The sequence below is a fragment of the Botrytis cinerea genome, chromosome 12 (genome assembly GCF_000143535.2).
Source record: "Botrytis cinerea B05.10 chromosome 12, complete sequence".
Classification (NCBI taxonomy): domain Eukaryota; kingdom Fungi; phylum Ascomycota; class Leotiomycetes; order Helotiales; family Sclerotiniaceae; genus Botrytis; species Botrytis cinerea.
This window is the reverse complement of record NC_037321.1, coordinates 1,601,496-1,617,877: the sequence shown is the minus strand read 5'-3', so window position 1 is coordinate 1,617,877 and position 16,382 is coordinate 1,601,496. Positions and strand designations below refer to the sequence as shown.

Below are 16,382 nucleotides of genomic sequence, written 5' to 3'. Positions count from 1 at the left end.
GATTCGAAGAAGGATAGTTCTAGAGGTTCAAACGCTATGATAGATTGCAGATTGAAATTTGGAGTTTGATTATTTCATCATATAGTTATGCGATTTTCGTTTGATACCATAAAAGTCCACAAAAAGTCCATAATGCCAATCATGATTCCAAGGACCATAACAAACTTTCAGCCAGTTTGTAATCATACCACTCATTCCTAGAGTGTTCATACCTCCTCTCATGGTTAACATTTTGTTGATACCTAAGAGATGCATTTCATATTCTTCTCCATCTCCACCACCGACCTAAAATGTATTGTCAGCTCGGCACTTGAGTGTCCAGGTAGAAACTTGCGTTGAAATAAAGTAAAATTAAAACCACTAGAATCATTTGATCCGTAGCAGCTTCGTGGGGTATATTCATTGTTTCATTTGCTAAACGAATCGTCTCAATCTTGTACCAGAAAAGACTACGTTTGTCTATAGGTCTTTTGCGGTCTAGGTGGACGGCTGCGCCTAATAACGTAGCATAGAATAATGGGGGATGTTGCAGAGCAGATGTTAGCCAGGAGAATGCTGGGCGACCCACAACTTCAGAATCATTGTATGAACCAAGCCACGGGCCTAATTGCTTAACAACTTTATATTATCAGTAAAACTTCTCCCAAAACATGAGATAAGCTGCTTACAGTATTCTATGAGAATTGATTTGGGAAGCGGATCTCCACTTGTATCTGGAAATACCGAGAATGGATCAAACCCATCCAGAATCCCACTTGTTAGATTGGTCCGAAAGGAAGCCTGTAGTTTTGTATCATGAGTAGGAGTACGATCAGAGAACAATTTTCGTGTCACATCTGTAGATGCATGAGTGAATGCATAAGATGATCCAGCGCTTCGTAGATCTCCGACTGATTCAAAGCTAAGTAGAATTTCCTCCCCAGAAAGTATCCTTCGGTCGCGAGCAGCTTTTGCGGTTTCATAATCAAGCTTTGAATCTCTTTGTCTTCTTCGCCCCCTCTAAATCAATAAAATTTCTTGGTATTATGTCAATGGACACTTACAAAGGTATCACAAAACGACACTTATGCGGAACGCGTCGCTCCAGACAATGGTTACAGGGATGATTTCGATTGCATTTTTGTTTTCTCCTATGGCATTCCGTACACGAGAGTAGCGTACGATTGCGACTTTGTTTGGAAGATCTACTTTGCATGTGTGGGACTTCGGTCGTGTTATATGCCATGGTGTTTGTAACCGTGATAAAAACCACTTGAATGAGATCCGTCTTTGCTATGGATATACTATTGAAGCTAGAGAGAAGGATTTATATGGAGTTATTGATAACCTCCAATCCTGTTTGTGAAGTATCGAGATGCTTCTGCTTATGAAGAATTTCGAATGTAGAAGAAAATAAACGGATACGACGAGGAGATTGTTGAATTACTCCAAGTGATGACAAAGACGGGTGATGTTCGAGATATTCCAAAACGTTTCATTCTCGGAACTGGGGTTACAGTGGAGCTGACTGGCCATGACACTAAAATCGGTGTTTATGCAGGCTCGAGGTAGATTTGAATGGTGGATCCATGTAGGATAGCTATAAGCTGATAGGCCTTTGAAAATGATGCATTCGCCATTCGCAGTTTTATGTTCAGCTCACATAGAGATCGAACTCCCATATACTTATGGATGTTCGATCTTGAATTCTCAAGACAATATGAGATGAGAGTATTGCATCAAGCTTTGCGGAGAGACGGATGGAAACAGAAACTCGCGGGATTGAGAACGCACTAGACGATGGGGAAGGACAGCACAGGAAGGTTGAACGGACACGACAGTAGGAATGGCCAGTAGGACATCTGGCGATCTATGAAGTATATATCTTCACTGCGCACTCAAGTGTTCACCGTTGTACGAAGGACTCACCGTTGGCTGCCACCCTTGGTGTGAAGCGGAAGGAAGTGGTGGTGGCTCACCGGTGGCTCACCATGGCTGTTCAAATGTGGTTAGTAATCACGGAACCATGCGGCCGCATAGAACAGCTACCCCTGTGTTTCACAGCCTTCTATCAGCTGATAACATGGAAGAACCGTGTCTGAGCGTGTCTGTGATCCATATTTGTTGGTACCTTGTTATGTACCGACCTGTCTAGCTCCCTAGCTATGGTATTCCTTTGAAGCTTCACTTGAGATAAACATCACCATCCACGACTTCTTGCCAATGATCTGAACGTATACACCATAGAAATAGGAGGCTTTGGGTATTCTAACTATCCACTAGCAGATACATTCGTCTCATTCACATCTCAAAATTCATCATCATGTTGTCCATTGCAGACAACTTATCAGACCGCTGCCAAAAGCTTCAAGATGTGAGCTACATCAACCTCGCAGTATCTATGTAAAGAACTTCTCCACTCCTCCACTCACTTACCATGGTAACATTCTAACTTATGTACCTCATCCAGCTTCATTCTCATTGGCATTCTCGTTTCTTACTTACCTCAACACTATCGAATCATCAGTCGCAAAAGCTCAGAGGGAATATCCCCCTTCTTCATTCTTCTCGGTACAACATCAGGAACATGCGCTTTTGCAAATATAATAGTTCTGCCAGCATCTCGCGCCGATGTGGCATGTTGCAGAACTGTTAGCACATTTGAATGTGCCGCAGGATTACTTGGTATTGCCCAAGTTGGGGTTCAATGGTTTTGCTTCACCGTAATGTACGCAGCGCAAATATTTACATTGAAGCGGTTGAATGCTAATAGCACCTTTTACATAGTCTGGTTCTTTTCATGGTATTCTTCCCGCGAACTCCGACCCTTCCTACACTCGATGACAATAAACAACAACATACATGGCGTACAGCTGTCACGGTAGCTTTGGTTTGTCTTTTCCACGGATTTGCCACTATCGTTGTTAGTGCATCATTGGCACTCGCTCGTCCTAATGTCCTTGGAGTATGGGCCAACACGTTGGGCGTTATAGCTACGATTCTTGCAGGTATTCAATACTTGCCTCAAATCTGGTTGACATACAATCTTGGTCATATTGGAAGCCTGAGTATACCAATGATGTGTATTCAAACTCCTGGCAGCTTCGTTTGGTCCCTGAGTCTTTTCGCTAGATTGGGAGCCGGTGGTTGGAGTACATGGGGAGTCTTCTTGATCACAGGGTGTTTACAAGGATGCTTGTTGGTTATGGGGATATCTTTCGAAATAAAGGCTAGAAGAGAGAGACAGAATAATGAGGGTGGAGCTGTAAGTGAAATCGTTTATCCGTTTGGTTCAAAAACACTCACTAATGTTAAGCAGTCCAATGGAAGATGTATCGTTGGATATATTGCAGGCTCGCGAGAACATGATACAGATGACGAAGGTGGAACTACTGTTGAAAGTACACCGTTGTTGTCCGAGTCGGGATCGTCAAGCAAAACTCCTCGACCTTCAGCTCGAACTTCTGCATCCAATTAGATGGGGACTCAGGTATATTTTCGTTGGTAATGAGATGCTCCATACCCTAGATTCTTTCCATTCTGAGAGTTCTTGGTTCTGATGTTATCCATAAATGATTTGTTTGAGATCTTTGGCACCCCCGTCCTCCCGTTGTATTTTATTTTGCGTCCCCTTTTAGACATTCAACCCCTGTATCATACAATAGGTTATGGTTTTCGTTTAGGTCTTATTGCATTAGTCCTATATCTTCGAAAATCCGTATCGAGCTCATGAGACTTTGTATGCATTATTGTTTTCGTGGAATGTTGCTTTCAATGCCCTGGATTACAAGCGCGTTTCTTCATGTCAACATTTGCTGCGCATCGTTAGTCGCTGCCTGAACCTAGTCCACAGATAACAGCATCACAGCTTCCCCACACAGGGAACGTCTACTATCTCAAATCCTACAAGGCTAAAACATACTAGGCGCCTTCGCCCCACTACAAGATGTTGTGCTATCTTCTTGTTTCGTCTGTCATCTCTTCAAAGTTCGTCCTCCTCTCCAATACTGAATATCGGATCACTTTGAGTATCAACTGTTATTTGGTTCTGTCAATTGAAACAAGATGTCCTGGCAAAATGTTGCAAAAGATAAGAAAGATCGAATCGACGCCAGCATTCCTCCGGAATGGCGTTTGAAATCCCAACCTTCCGAATATTGTGTGATGGGATATACTAGTATTTGTGACGTGATGTCTACTGACGAGATTTCCATCACAAATTCGTCAGCTACTGATCTCGTAGCCAAGATGGCGAAGGGTGAATTGACTTCCGTTGAAGTGACAACGGCATTTTGTAAAAGAGCCGCTCTGGCCCATCAATTTGTGAGTAGTTTATGGGTGCAATATGAGCCATGTTAATGATGTAAAGCTAAATTGTGCTCTCGAATTCTTTCCTGAGATGGCTCTTGCACGAGCTAAGGAATTGGATGAGCACTATAAGAAAACGGGAAAAACGGTCGGTCCACTTCATGGTCTACCAATCTCTTTGAAGGATCAATTTAGAATCAAGGTGAGTCGAACACGATTGTGCTATAGGCTTTCTGCTTATTCTGTGTTCATCAGGGTCTTGAGACATCTATGGGATATGTTTCGTGGCTTGGAAAGTATGAAGATGACGATTCAATTCTCGTCAGGCTTCTACTCAAAGCCGGAGCCGTCTTTTACATGAAAACCAGTGTACCCCAGAGTCTAATGTGCTGTGAAACGCTCAATAACATTATTGGGAGAACAGTAAATCCTTATAATAAGAATTGGTCCTGTGGTGGTTCATCAGGTGGTGAAGGTGCAAATATCGCATTCCGAGGTGGAGTCATTGGTGTTGGGACTGATATCGGTGGCTCTATTCGTGTACCAGCGGCGTTTAATTTCTTATATGGCTTACGTCCAAGTCATGGTCGTCTTCCTTATGGTAAGATGGCAAATAGTATGGAGGGTCAGGAAACTGTGCACAGTGTTTGTGGTCCCATTACCCATTCAGTTGTAGGTATGTTAAACTTACTTCAGAAATTTTTTGATAGTCTTTGTGTTTGAATTAATGAATTTTGCAGATATGCGATTATTCGTGGAATCTGTTCTTGCAGAAGAACCTTGGAAATATGATGCTAAAGTTGTCCCTATGCCATGGAGGCAATCGGAAGCCGATGTTATAAAGTCCAGAATTTCGAATGGTGGCTTGACGATCGGGTACTATGATTTTGATGGTAAAGTATGTCTCAAGATCATCTTAAGTCCCTCTACACTTTTCTGGCAGTTCGATTGCTACATGGAACGAGGATAAGTCTGATATCCGACCATGACTGCGGTAATGATGAGGTCTCAAGTAAACACAGCTAAGTGGAAGCGCTCAATCTCCCTTTCCAGAAAGACAGAATACATATAAACATTACGATGCTAACTATCTCAGGTTCTACCCCACCCCCCAATTCTCCGTGGCATCCAAAAGGTAGTCGATACTCTGAAACAAAATGGGCATCAAGTCTTTGAATGGAAGCCCTACAAGCATGATTATGCTCACGATCTCCTCGGCAAAATATACAGCTCAGATGCCGGAAAGGTAAGACGATTTATAAACAAGTCTCTCATCGAGATCCCCACTAAACAAACCCAAGGACATCCGAGCCGATCTTTCCGCATCGGGTGAGCCTCCCATCCCCAATGTATCCGACTTTGCAAACACAACCGACCCCCCTCTCTCCCTCAACGAACTCTGGGACGTCAATATTCAAAGATGGACATACCAATGCGAATACCTCGAGCAATTTCGAATCATGGAAGAGAAACTCGGTAGGGAAATCGATGCGATTGTTGCACCTGTGGCGGCGACAGCGGCGGTTCGCCATGATCAGTTTATGTATTATGGGTATACGAGTGTGATTAATTTGCTAGATTTTACGACCGTGGTGGTCCCGGTGTTATTTGCTGATAAGGGGGTGGATGGGAGGAAAGAGGGGTATGAGGGGTTGAATGAGGTGGATGGGATGGTGCAGGCGGAGTGTAAGTTTTATCTTTTTCTTTATTGGGTGATAACCAAAGGGGGTGTTTATAAATTTACTAATATGTGAATAGATGATCCGGAAGCATATCATGGAGCACCAGTTGCCGTGCAAATTATTGGGAGAAGATTGGCGGAGGAGAGAATCATGGAGATTGCGGAGGAGATTGGGAGGTTGCTGGGGAATGAAATTGTTTCTTGAATGAAGGACTGATTGATTGTGTTGAGATTGATGGGAGGGTAGATAATGTGTTGCGATGCGTGCGGGATAGATACTATATACATATATACATACATGGTTGTACATTTCCTACAATCTCAAATTGATCAAAGTCTAAACAAGATCTGTCGAATGTAAGATCTTACATATAAACATACTCATAGAAAGATTTTAGATGATGCATGGATAGATACTATCTAGCTTTCTCGAATTATTATCTTAGTACTCTGTAGATGATACTTCTTATTAGATTCCAGATCTGTTTTTTTTTTTTCTTTGGGAGGGTTTGGTTTTTTGATCTGGTTTGTACAGACGAGGTGATTGATTGATTGGTTGGTTGATTGGTTAATGTGTAGGTTAGAGTGAATTTTTGGATTTTGGGGTTTGGATTTCATATTTCCTATTTCATATCAGATGTAGATAGATGTAGGTTTATGAATGATATATAGTGTTTACCTACCTAGGTATTAACTTTCTCCTCGCTCATTTATCCCTTTTTATTTATTTAATTAGTTAGTTAGTTATTTGTTAACTCTATTCTATGACAGCTGTAACTATATCTATGACAATTTCTACTATTTGGCGTACTTCTCATCAGATCAGACGAATACATCGGATCCGAGCAGACCAGCTTGGATCAGCGCACATCCATCCATCCATTCATCCATCCATCCAATCCGAAGAACCCCAATAGAATCCCAGAACTTGATACTTCGATAGCGTACGCACCATGAATTTGATTGTGCGTAGCTAAGATGACTTTAAATTTCTAGGCTGTGTTCTTTCTTGGTAATCAGCTGTTTCTCTCTTACATGGTGATGAGTACATGTGAGTAAATTCTTATGTCTGGAGTGTGTATGTAGTGTGTACTATGTAGTAGGAAATAATTAGCGATCGTGGGAAGTCAGATGGGAACTAAAACGCTCGTCAGAATGTCGAGAATGCAGGGACGCAGTTTAGTCTATTTTGCGAGGAGCAACTAGAGAAGAGTGTAGTGTGGTATCATGTAATGAAATGAGATAAACTCGATTAGTGCTTTGGTACCTGCAGTAGTCGTGTTGGAGATGGTGTGGTCGGTAGTCCGAGCTAGAAGAGAATGGCACGAATGGTTCTCGGGGGCTTTGGCGTGGTGCTTTGGTTCTGTGAGTCAGGGTTCTTGGGATTGGGGAGATGATGTGGTTCGTTCTTTTCTGGGTTCTGTGTTCACTCGCTCATTGCTTGGGTGTAACTAATGTGTTTCCCGAGTGCCGGAAGAGTGGTCTTGAGGAGGTCAGCATATGAGCTGGTGGAGAGGGAATATGCTGTGTGTATATGTATGTAGATATGTATGTGATATGCAGTGGGCAGTGAGTAAGTGGTAGGCACTCCTCTGCTCCATATGATATATCGCCATACAAATACATATAGTCATATGATCCATACCAAGTCCCATAAAGTGCAATGTCGCTCTCCCGTTTCCAAGCTCTCCAAGCTCTCCAAGCTCTCCAAGCACGCATGTCAACAAATTCCAGAACCGAAAATAGATCCAAAGTATCTTAGCGCTGTCACTAACAAAAATCAAGAGAACCGAGACAGGACCACCAGACCGTGCACTTATCGTTTTCTCAACTAGTTATCCATTTCTTTTCATCCAACCATTCGCATGTTCCTGGATGATTTCGAACCAATACATGCATAAGGAAGGGTACGGTACGACGTAAAGAGAGAGAAAAAATACCAAGGCAAGGAAGGGAGGTAGCTTCGGATGATGGGAAAATTGGGAAGCTATCTCTATCTAGTAGATAGGATAGCTCGTTTTTCAGCTGGAGATAGCAAATGCTACCTAAAGGCATAGATGTCCCGTAGCTATTTCTTTCTATCGTCTGTCTTTTTATCTCTTGTTCTTCTTCCTCTTCTCTCTCTTCTGTCCATACTCATTCGTATTGTTGCAAAGACGAGTAGAATTGTTATCGATATATCCTTCGTATCTATCTACATTCATTTGATAAACTTGGTATCTATCTGTGCCTTGTTTTGAACCCAGCAAGAAGGTGCATCGTGAAGATATCTTGTTTTTCGGGGTTTGTAGATTTTATTATTATCATTCAAGAATATACAATATCGTTTTTGTCTCAATTATTTTAATATTTATATTTAATACTTCAAAGTGACGCCGGTCAATTGAACGCCGCTCAAAAATACATACTCAATCATCCCGAATCAAATCATCCGATAACCATACAGCCGTCACCATGCATCTCAGCACCACTCTTCTCCTAGCAATCACAAGCTACATAACCAGCGTCTGCGCCGCCGATAACGATGAAACCGTCGGTTCATCATCCAAACGAGGTCTCGTCTTCGTCCCCAATTCCAAATATCCCAGCGACAACCAAGTCTGGGTACAGCCCGGCTCCGATCTCTCATGGTACTACAACTACGGCATTGCCGCCTCCCCCGCCTACTCCAGCACAACGCAAGAAGATTTCGAATTCGTCCCCATGCTCTGGGGTACCTCGACGACCTTCCTCACCGATATCAAATCACTCGTGGCTACCGGTCGTAATGTTACTCACGTTCTCACCTACAACGAACCTGACGGTACTTCCTCAACGGGCGGATCAGCAATCTCCCCCTCGGTCGCCGCTGCAAATTGGATCAGCCAGGTTGAGCCGCTGCGCGCATTGGGTATCAAGACTGGAGCGCCTGCTGTAACAGGTTCTCCGAGAGGAATTACTTGGCTGAGTAATTTTTTCAGCGCCTGTGCGACTGCGGGAACGAATTGCACGGTGGATTTTATCCCGCTGCATTGGTATGGGAATTTTGAAGGGTTAGCGAGTTTTATTGGGGAGATACGCGGGACGTGAGTTTTCTTTTTCTGTCTGCCCCTCGTTACTCAACCTTTATTTTGACCTTTCCCATTTCTTGCGTTCCCCTCTTTATATTTCCCCAATTCCATCCAATCCCATCTCCACCCACCAAAACCCTCCTCCCAAACCCAAATGCACACCCATACTAACACGCCCCTCCCCCAAAAGCTACCCCAACACATCCATCTGGCTCACCGAATACGCACTCAACGACCAGCCCCTCCCCACCACCCAAGATTTCTTCAATACCTCTGCAGAATATTTCGATCGTCTCCCGTACGTCGATCGCTACTCGTATTTCGGATCGTTCAGATCTAGCGTGAGTAATGTGGGATATAATGCGACGATGCTGGATCAGGATGGCCAGCTAACTGATATTGGGAGTTGGTATTTGGGCGGGAAGGCTACGGGGAATGTGCCGGAGAAGAGCGCTGCGGGGAGAGTGGGAGGGATGGGGGTGTGTGCAGCGGGGATTTTGGTCCTGCTTATGGGGGGGTGGTTGTTGTGAGGGAGTGGGAGTTGAGGTTTGGTTGGGGGCGGGATGAGGAATTGGAATTGGGAATGGAAATGGAGTTGTGCATATGATACCTACCATGTGCTATAATTTACACACTGGCGTTTTTCAACTAATCATACCATATATAAATTCACCACCCTTAGAATGATATATAGCAAGCGAGCAAGCAAACAGACAGACAGAAAGACAGGCAGACAGAAAGACAGAAAGACAGACAGACAGGTAGACAGACAGACATATAAATAGAACGATAGAGGACGAAATTTCTCTCTCACATATATATATCATAGAAATCCAAAATCCAAAATCCAAAATTCAAAATCCAAAATCCAAATCACGCGTTGAAATCTTACATACGAGAGATTATTTTTATGATGATTACTTTTTTTTTTTTTTTTTTTTTTTTCTTTTTCGGTTCTACATACTGTGCGATGAATGAAGACATTCTTTCTGAACTTTTTTGACTTTTGAAAAACTTTGTTTGTTTGTGTTTATTTGGATGGGGATGGAGATATGTGGTAAGTATAGTAAGTATAGTAAGTATAGTAAGTATAGTAAGTATAGTAAGTATAGTAAGTATAGTAAGTATAGTAAGTATAGTAAGTATAGTAAGTATAGTAAGTATAGTAAGTATAGTAAGTATAGTAAGTATAGTAAGTATAGTAAGTATAGTAAGTATAGTAAGTATAAGAAGACAATAAATATATCTCTTCAAAGATTCCAGATCCGTTATGAAGCTGTGAAGTGGGAAACATCTAAAAGAAATGATTCATTGATTTTGATATTTAGGTAGGTAGGAGATAGAGTAGGGTAGGGTAGGGTAGGGAGATGGAAAAATCCGAAGATGGGGAGAGGAGACGAAAGGAAAGGAAAGAGCTAGGGAGGGAGGGAGGGAGGGAGGGAGAGGATATAAGTGGATGGATGGATGGATGGGTGGGTGGATGGATGGATGGATAGGTGGATAGGTATATAGATACATCTCCATCTGCATCACTATGTTTATGTTTATGTTCATGTTCATGTATACATTTTGTAGGAAAAGGGGGAGGAAAGGAAAGGAAAGGAGAGAAGAAAAAGAAGAAAAAGAAGAGTAAAAGAGTAAAAGAGTAAAGAGAAGATGAAAATAAAAATAAAAATTAAACAAAAATGTGTTGAATAAATACCTTCCATTCTCTCCTTCATTTTCACTCTCTCACTCTCCAATCCCCAACCCCTAAGAATTTTCCAAATACCATCAAACACTCAATACAGCCCATACAATTCCAACCTGAACATCGTATCGAATATCTTCCTAATCCACCAGACCAGACCAGACCAGACCAAAGACCTTCCCTCAACAACTAGATTACATTACATTACATTACATTACATTACATTACATTACATTACAGCTAATCCCCCCCGAAAACCCCATCCAGACTCAAATCTCAAATCTCAAACCCAAACCCAAACCCAAACCCTACCCCTCGAGTATCCAAAACAAAGTGAGAGATTAAGAATCGAATATTCGAAATCAAATTGATGATTTGGAAATTCGATATAGCCATCTAACTAGGATGTAACTGATAAATTTTATTTGAATATGGAATATGGAATACTCTTTTCTTGTATTAAATTTGAGAAATTATGTATGTATCTGTGTATGCATGTATTTTGAAGAATAAACCCCTAAGAGAAACCTCTCCTTCTTTCCTCCTCCCCCCCTGAGTTTTCGTTAATCGATAAAACGCCCGCGTGAAACCACCTATCATAATAAAATAACTTCCCCAATCTCGCACCAACAAGCATGTCTCTAGCAAAAAGAACAATATCAACCTCTAAATCAATTCCCTGCTTCCCATATTGACCCCATCCTCAAAACCTCAAAGAATATCACTTTGCGCATCCAATCATCTCACCAACCAACCAAGCTCAACCCATCAAACCCTCCTGATCCGCGCCCCCATGCGCAAGTCCCCCATCCATCGGATCCTCCCCATCCTCATAATCAGGTTCAATCCTCAACAAATTATTATCTTCATCCGTTTTCAAGAATCCAAATAACCTCGCCAACTGCGACAAATTCAATGTTCCTCCCGCGCTTCCGCTCGCACCGCTTATTCCATTATTATCAATCGCCTTCTCGCACGCTTTCAATTTCCAATTCTGCATACCCAACAGACGCATGTCGACCGAATTAGCCACGACGAGTCGCGTCATCCACGTTTCTTTATTTTGGCCAATGCGGAAGATGCGACCGAAGGCTTGTTGTTCGACAGCGTGGTTCCACCAAAGATCAAGCGAGATACAGCGATTAGCGAATGGGAAATTGAGTCCGAGACCACCGCATTTCAGGCCGGCGATCAGGATTTGAATATCGTCACGGTTGCGAAATTCTTTGGTGGCTTTGCTTCGATGCTCAAGTGAGGCGTCGCCGGTGAGGTACAAAAAGCCCCAACCTTCAGCTTTGCACATGCGGCCGATGATACGGGCTAGCGTGCGGAATTGGACATAGATAACTACCTAGCAAATGGGTTGATTGTTTAGTTTTAATTTGAACATTCAAAAGTCGGAAATGGGTGGTTACTTGGACAAACGTACTTTATCATCAGGAGCCTCTTCAAAGCCTTTTAAAAGCAAAGCTTTCAACGCCGTGGTTTTTGCACTTGGAATGAGGGGGAAGTTAGGATCATAATCTGATCTGGTGACCCAAGTATTGTCTTTAGTAAAAGGTTCAAAATCAAGTGCATCCAAACCTTTGCTTATAACTCCATGTGTACGACGAGATTTGTCATTGGTGGTTTTACGGCGCTTGCTTGCCCTAGATGAGCTTTCGGATTCTTGAGCTTGGTTGAGACCAGAGTCCATGTTGTCATCATCAGGAATCTCGAGATCTTTATAGGGTAAGGCATCAGCGAAGATGATGTCACATTTGGGACAAACGGTGAACTATTATTTATTATTAAGATTCCTGTAAAGATTGTTAAGGATGCTGCTTACCTTGTCATCACCATCGGACAAGTGCATCTGCGTGTGTATATGATTTTCCAAACAGCTCTGACAGAATATGTGTGAGCACTGGAAAGATGTTAGCATGGCTACATACTCTATTGAGCTTTCCGACTTACATCAGTAATGACAGGCTCATTTGGAACATCTGAGCAAAGATGACAGGTGATCCGAGTATAAAGCTCTTCCTCGTTGAGCGAATCCAACGCACTATCAAACTTGAAGCTTTCACCAAATTTGGAAAGTCCGAAAGGAATAGCTTCGGCTCCCTTTTCACCTCTAGCTATAGCTTCTGCTCTTTCTTCCTCACTTTCAGTAACCCAAAGTTTGCATTGCTCGTAAAAAGCTACGTTTGTGTCTTTAAATTTGCCAAGCTCCTTGCGAAGCCGCTCAACGTCTTCGGTAGTCCAGGACTCTCTCATTGTGCGTTCAAGCATAAAAGGGTGAGAAGTACATTGTCTAAGACGAAGTAGTTGAACGAAGAAGACTCCATAGGCTCGTTGGGCCGTGCCGTTGGCCAGGAACACATTAAGGTTTGCACGAAAGCGGTTCTCAGTCTATAGTAGAAGAATCAGTTCTTGAATGTCCCAAACCACATGGGACACTTACAATCCGATAAATAATCCTCTCTTCTCGAGAGAAATTGAGCTGTTGCATAACAGGGTGGGGCTTAGGGAGAGTGATGATTGGCCTATTGAGAATCGTGGTCTTCATAGTACGACGCATCATGGCGTAACTTAAAAGAGTTGCAATACGATTATTACAATCGTCAGCGTCAGGATCGCAAAAGTATTGCTGAAAAGTCCTCCAATCCATTGCATAATTGGCCTTGAGAAATCGAAGGTACGGAAAAAGCCTAGGTCAATTGTCAGTTTCCGATTGTCTCAAATTCTGTCAAACAATCAAGTGGCCTCTGGTGATCAGTGGCCAAACCAACCCTCCCATTGTTCAAATGGTATTTTGACATTCAAATGTAAGAAATTTTGGAAAATTCGACTTACTCTTCGAGCCTATTCAAAAGAGGAGTACCAGTCAAACACCACCGATAAACACTCTTCAGATTTTGGCAAGCCAAACTTGTTCTCGCAGAGTTGTTTTTGATTGCATGAGCTTCGTCGAGAACAATTCTGCGCCAATTGATCTTATGAAGATCGCCAAGTTGGTCATGAGCGCTTTTCCACCATTTTTTATACCCATACCTAGCAATATCTTCCCGGCCCTTACGATCAGGGAAAGGGAATTGCTTCATGACTTCTGTGTAAGAAGTAACGACAATGTCTAAATCTTTGAGGACAGCTTCGGGGATATTCATTGATGCCTTATACTGCATTACCTTTGGGAATGCCTTTTCGTAGACATGGTTCCGAATTTCTTCCAACCATTGGGAGATGACTGAAGAGGGAACAACGATCAATGTTGCCGTCACTCCGCGCTTTGTATCTTCTTCTGTGGGTGGATTGCCAACCATGCAAGCCAGGGTTTGCACAGTTTTGCCAAGACCCATTGAATCAGCAAGTAGACCACCATGAGGTGGCTCAGAACTCAATTCTCTAGAAACCATCCACTGTGCACCGAGTAGTTGATGATGGTACAAGGTTGATTTCATTCCCTTGACAAGCCACTTTCCATTGACAGCTTTGACTTGTGCATAACCAAAACTTCGAGAAGCTTGCAAAAGCTTTGCTTTATCGGATTTTCCCTTGGTCTTATTACTACCCTCTGGAATATTGGCGAACAATTGTTGAAGTTGGGATGCTTTGGTTCGGGGTCCGTCAAGCTGGAGTTCGGGAGCGCAATTGAAAATAGGATCTTGAAGACGATCTCCGATCGCATCGGAATTCATGAGATCATCCAAAATCAATTGTCCAATGTCATCTTGTCCTCCGCGTTGTCCCATGAATCGAGCCTCTTTCATGTTTCTATCGACTTTAACAGCCCCCTTTTTGGATTTCTTCTCCTTCTCCTTGCCCCTGCCTTTGCCTTTTCGTCCGGCTTTAGCTTTTCCGCTTTTACCACCACCAGCCTTTTGCTTCTGTGGCTTTGCCTTTTCTTTCTCAAGAATTTTTGCTTGTTCCCTAGCCTGGAATTCTCGAGCATTTTTGGCTGGGGCTCGACGTGTTCTCTTGGCTTTTTGCTTTTTGGAAGGGTCATTGTCATACTTTTCCTGAAGCATTTTAGCAAGACCTGCATTGCCATCATCAGCATCTTCAAATCTGTTGTCAGATATTGAAGATGGACCTTCGCCATTATCAGCAACATTTTGAAATCTTCGATACCCTTCTTCAGGGATGAACAGCGATTCTTCGTCTTCGTCTTCATCCTCAGCACTTCTAGCTTTAGCAGCCTTAAGGCGATTCCACTTTGCAATATTTTGGTTGACTCTGTTGAGCTCAGCACTTCCGTTGAAATCGAGAGTTCCTTTTTTCAGGCCTTTGTTCAAAGCATTTTGTAACCTCACAAGGTTCTCATATTCCTCTTGTGAATCGTCGCCTTCATCTCCTTGGGCATACATCCAATTATTGTCATCTTCATTAACTTGTATAGCATTGTCAATATCTGCTTGATCCTCGAGGTACACCATGCTCTCTCTGCGTCTCTTTCTACTATTATTTACCGGTCTGGGAGAGTTTTCATCTTCAGATTGAGTTCGATGTATAGTTCGGCGTAGAATTGATACTTGAGCTGCGATCATTTCTTCTTCAGTAGGGCTTAATTCTCTGTCAGAATCATCGGGCACCACGGTATTCTCAGGGCTGACACTGGCTATGTTTGGTGCGCTAGCATTCATTGTCAAATCAGAGGCTGGCTCATTCTTTATAACAGGAGGCTGATGGTCCATCCTTGGCTTTCCGGGACGTGCTGGTCTACTCATTATAATAACGCAATCATCGTCAGAGTCAGATTCATTCGGAACTACTTCTGCTTGTCTCTGTTGGCGTGGCTCTTTTGGGGTCTGGGAATGACTGGAAGTTCTGTTGAAACGATTATTGGAATTATGTGGAGTACCGAATGTAGACTTGTGATGCTTTTTTGACATCTGTAGAGGTACGTGGGGAGATCTTTGAGGAATCGCATCGTGCGGATCGTTTGTAACCACTTGAATTCTGCCATGGTCAATAGTAGCCTCGAAATCTTCCTCGTTTTCGACGTCTGGCGACTCAATACTTTGCATTAAGTCGGCGCTTGTTCCATCTGCATGCTGGCCATCTGTTGATGAGCTATCCTCGTTATCAGAATCAACTATTGGGTTCGGAACATCTTGCATGCTATCATTTGACATGGAAGGACTTTCTAGAACGACTGAGGATCTTCTTTGCTCCTGAGGAGTTGAAGAGGCATTTTTTTCATTTGGGCTGCCGCTAACCTCTGGGCTTGAAAGTGCATTTCCTTGATCTGAACTGCCGCTACTCTCTGGGCTTGAGGGCTTTTGTGAAACTGCAAGAGTTGATTGAACGGGAGGCGCAGACCTTTGTGGAGGCTCTGGACGAACTTCTGAAACACGCGTGTGAATTTCAGGAAGCTGGATAGGCATCCGGCGTTGAGGTTGGGGTGGTGTAACATAATTTGCCGGTCGCTGAACTTGAGAGGGTGTCAAAGGATTCACACTATCAAAATACTGACCTCTGTCGGCTTCAAGAAATTCGTCACCATCCCCTTCGCCTAGGTAATCATCACAATTTTCTTCTTCGCTAGACGACATAGTATCGACGTAATGCTTTTGAAATAATTGCTCGAGTTGATCTTCGAGTTGTTGTACTAACCAGCCAAACTTTGCAGAAGAAAAGGCAGTTTTTCAGTGTTGCAAATTGCAAAAAGCAGAAAAGCCAATCGAGTGAA

General features: G+C 42.9%; 5 protein-coding genes across 6 annotated transcripts; 3 read left to right on the top strand and 2 right to left on the bottom strand.

Annotated features, from left to right (window-relative positions):
* Positions 1-59: 59 nt before the first annotated feature.
* On the bottom strand, positions 60-1,284 carry BCIN_12g04770 (hypothetical protein). Of its 2 annotated transcripts, none has more exons than XM_024696464.1 (4): positions 1,044-1,284; positions 669-988; positions 335-618; positions 60-285 (listed from the first exon to the last, which is right to left on the bottom strand). In XM_024696464.1, the coding sequence occupies exons 1-4, from the start codon at positions 1,223-1,225 to the stop codon at positions 70-72; spliced, it is 1,002 nt and encodes a 333-aa protein (XP_024552275.1). In that variant the 5' UTR covers positions 1,226-1,284; the 3' UTR covers positions 60-69. The 2 variants fall into 2 exon arrangements, with proteins under 2 accessions (XP_024552275.1, XP_024552274.1); XM_024696465.1 differs by having other exon boundaries at positions 569-618.
* An 873-nt stretch (positions 1,285-2,157) lies between these two features.
* BCIN_12g04760 (hypothetical protein) lies at positions 2,158-3,673 on the top strand. Its single transcript, XM_001553859.2, has 4 exons — positions 2,158-2,382; positions 2,450-2,707; positions 2,767-3,244; positions 3,299-3,673. The coding sequence occupies exons 1-4, from the start codon at positions 2,303-2,305 to the stop codon at positions 3,455-3,457; spliced, it is 975 nt and encodes a 324-aa protein (XP_001553909.2). The 5' UTR covers positions 2,158-2,302; the 3' UTR covers positions 3,458-3,673.
* A 315-nt stretch (positions 3,674-3,988) lies between these two features.
* On the top strand, positions 3,989-6,338 carry BCIN_12g04750 (hypothetical protein). The gene is made up of 7 exons (XM_024696463.1): positions 3,989-4,302; positions 4,349-4,489; positions 4,543-4,963; positions 5,028-5,185; positions 5,384-5,533; positions 5,589-5,973; positions 6,046-6,338. The coding sequence occupies exons 1-7, from the start codon at positions 4,045-4,047 to the stop codon at positions 6,171-6,173; spliced, it is 1,641 nt and encodes a 546-aa protein (XP_024552273.1). The 5' UTR covers positions 3,989-4,044; the 3' UTR covers positions 6,174-6,338.
* A 2,019-nt stretch (positions 6,339-8,357) lies between these two features.
* BCIN_12g04740 (hypothetical protein) lies at positions 8,358-9,875 on the top strand. Its single transcript, XM_001553861.2, has 2 exons — positions 8,358-9,033; positions 9,209-9,875. Exons 1-2 carry the CDS (start codon positions 8,423-8,425, stop codon positions 9,546-9,548), a joined length of 951 nt encoding a protein of 316 aa, XP_001553911.1. The 5' UTR covers positions 8,358-8,422; the 3' UTR covers positions 9,549-9,875.
* Positions 9,876-11,194: 1,319 nt separating this feature from the next.
* On the bottom strand, positions 11,195-16,290 carry BCIN_12g04730 (hypothetical protein). The gene is made up of 6 exons (XM_024696462.1): positions 13,547-16,290; positions 13,155-13,401; positions 12,665-13,102; positions 12,537-12,614; positions 12,138-12,485; positions 11,195-12,059 (listed from the first exon to the last, which is right to left on the bottom strand). Exons 1-6 carry the CDS (start codon positions 16,243-16,245, stop codon positions 11,469-11,471), a joined length of 4,401 nt encoding a protein of 1,466 aa, XP_024552272.1. The 5' UTR covers positions 16,246-16,290; the 3' UTR covers positions 11,195-11,468.
* Positions 16,291-16,382: the final 92 nt, after the last annotated feature.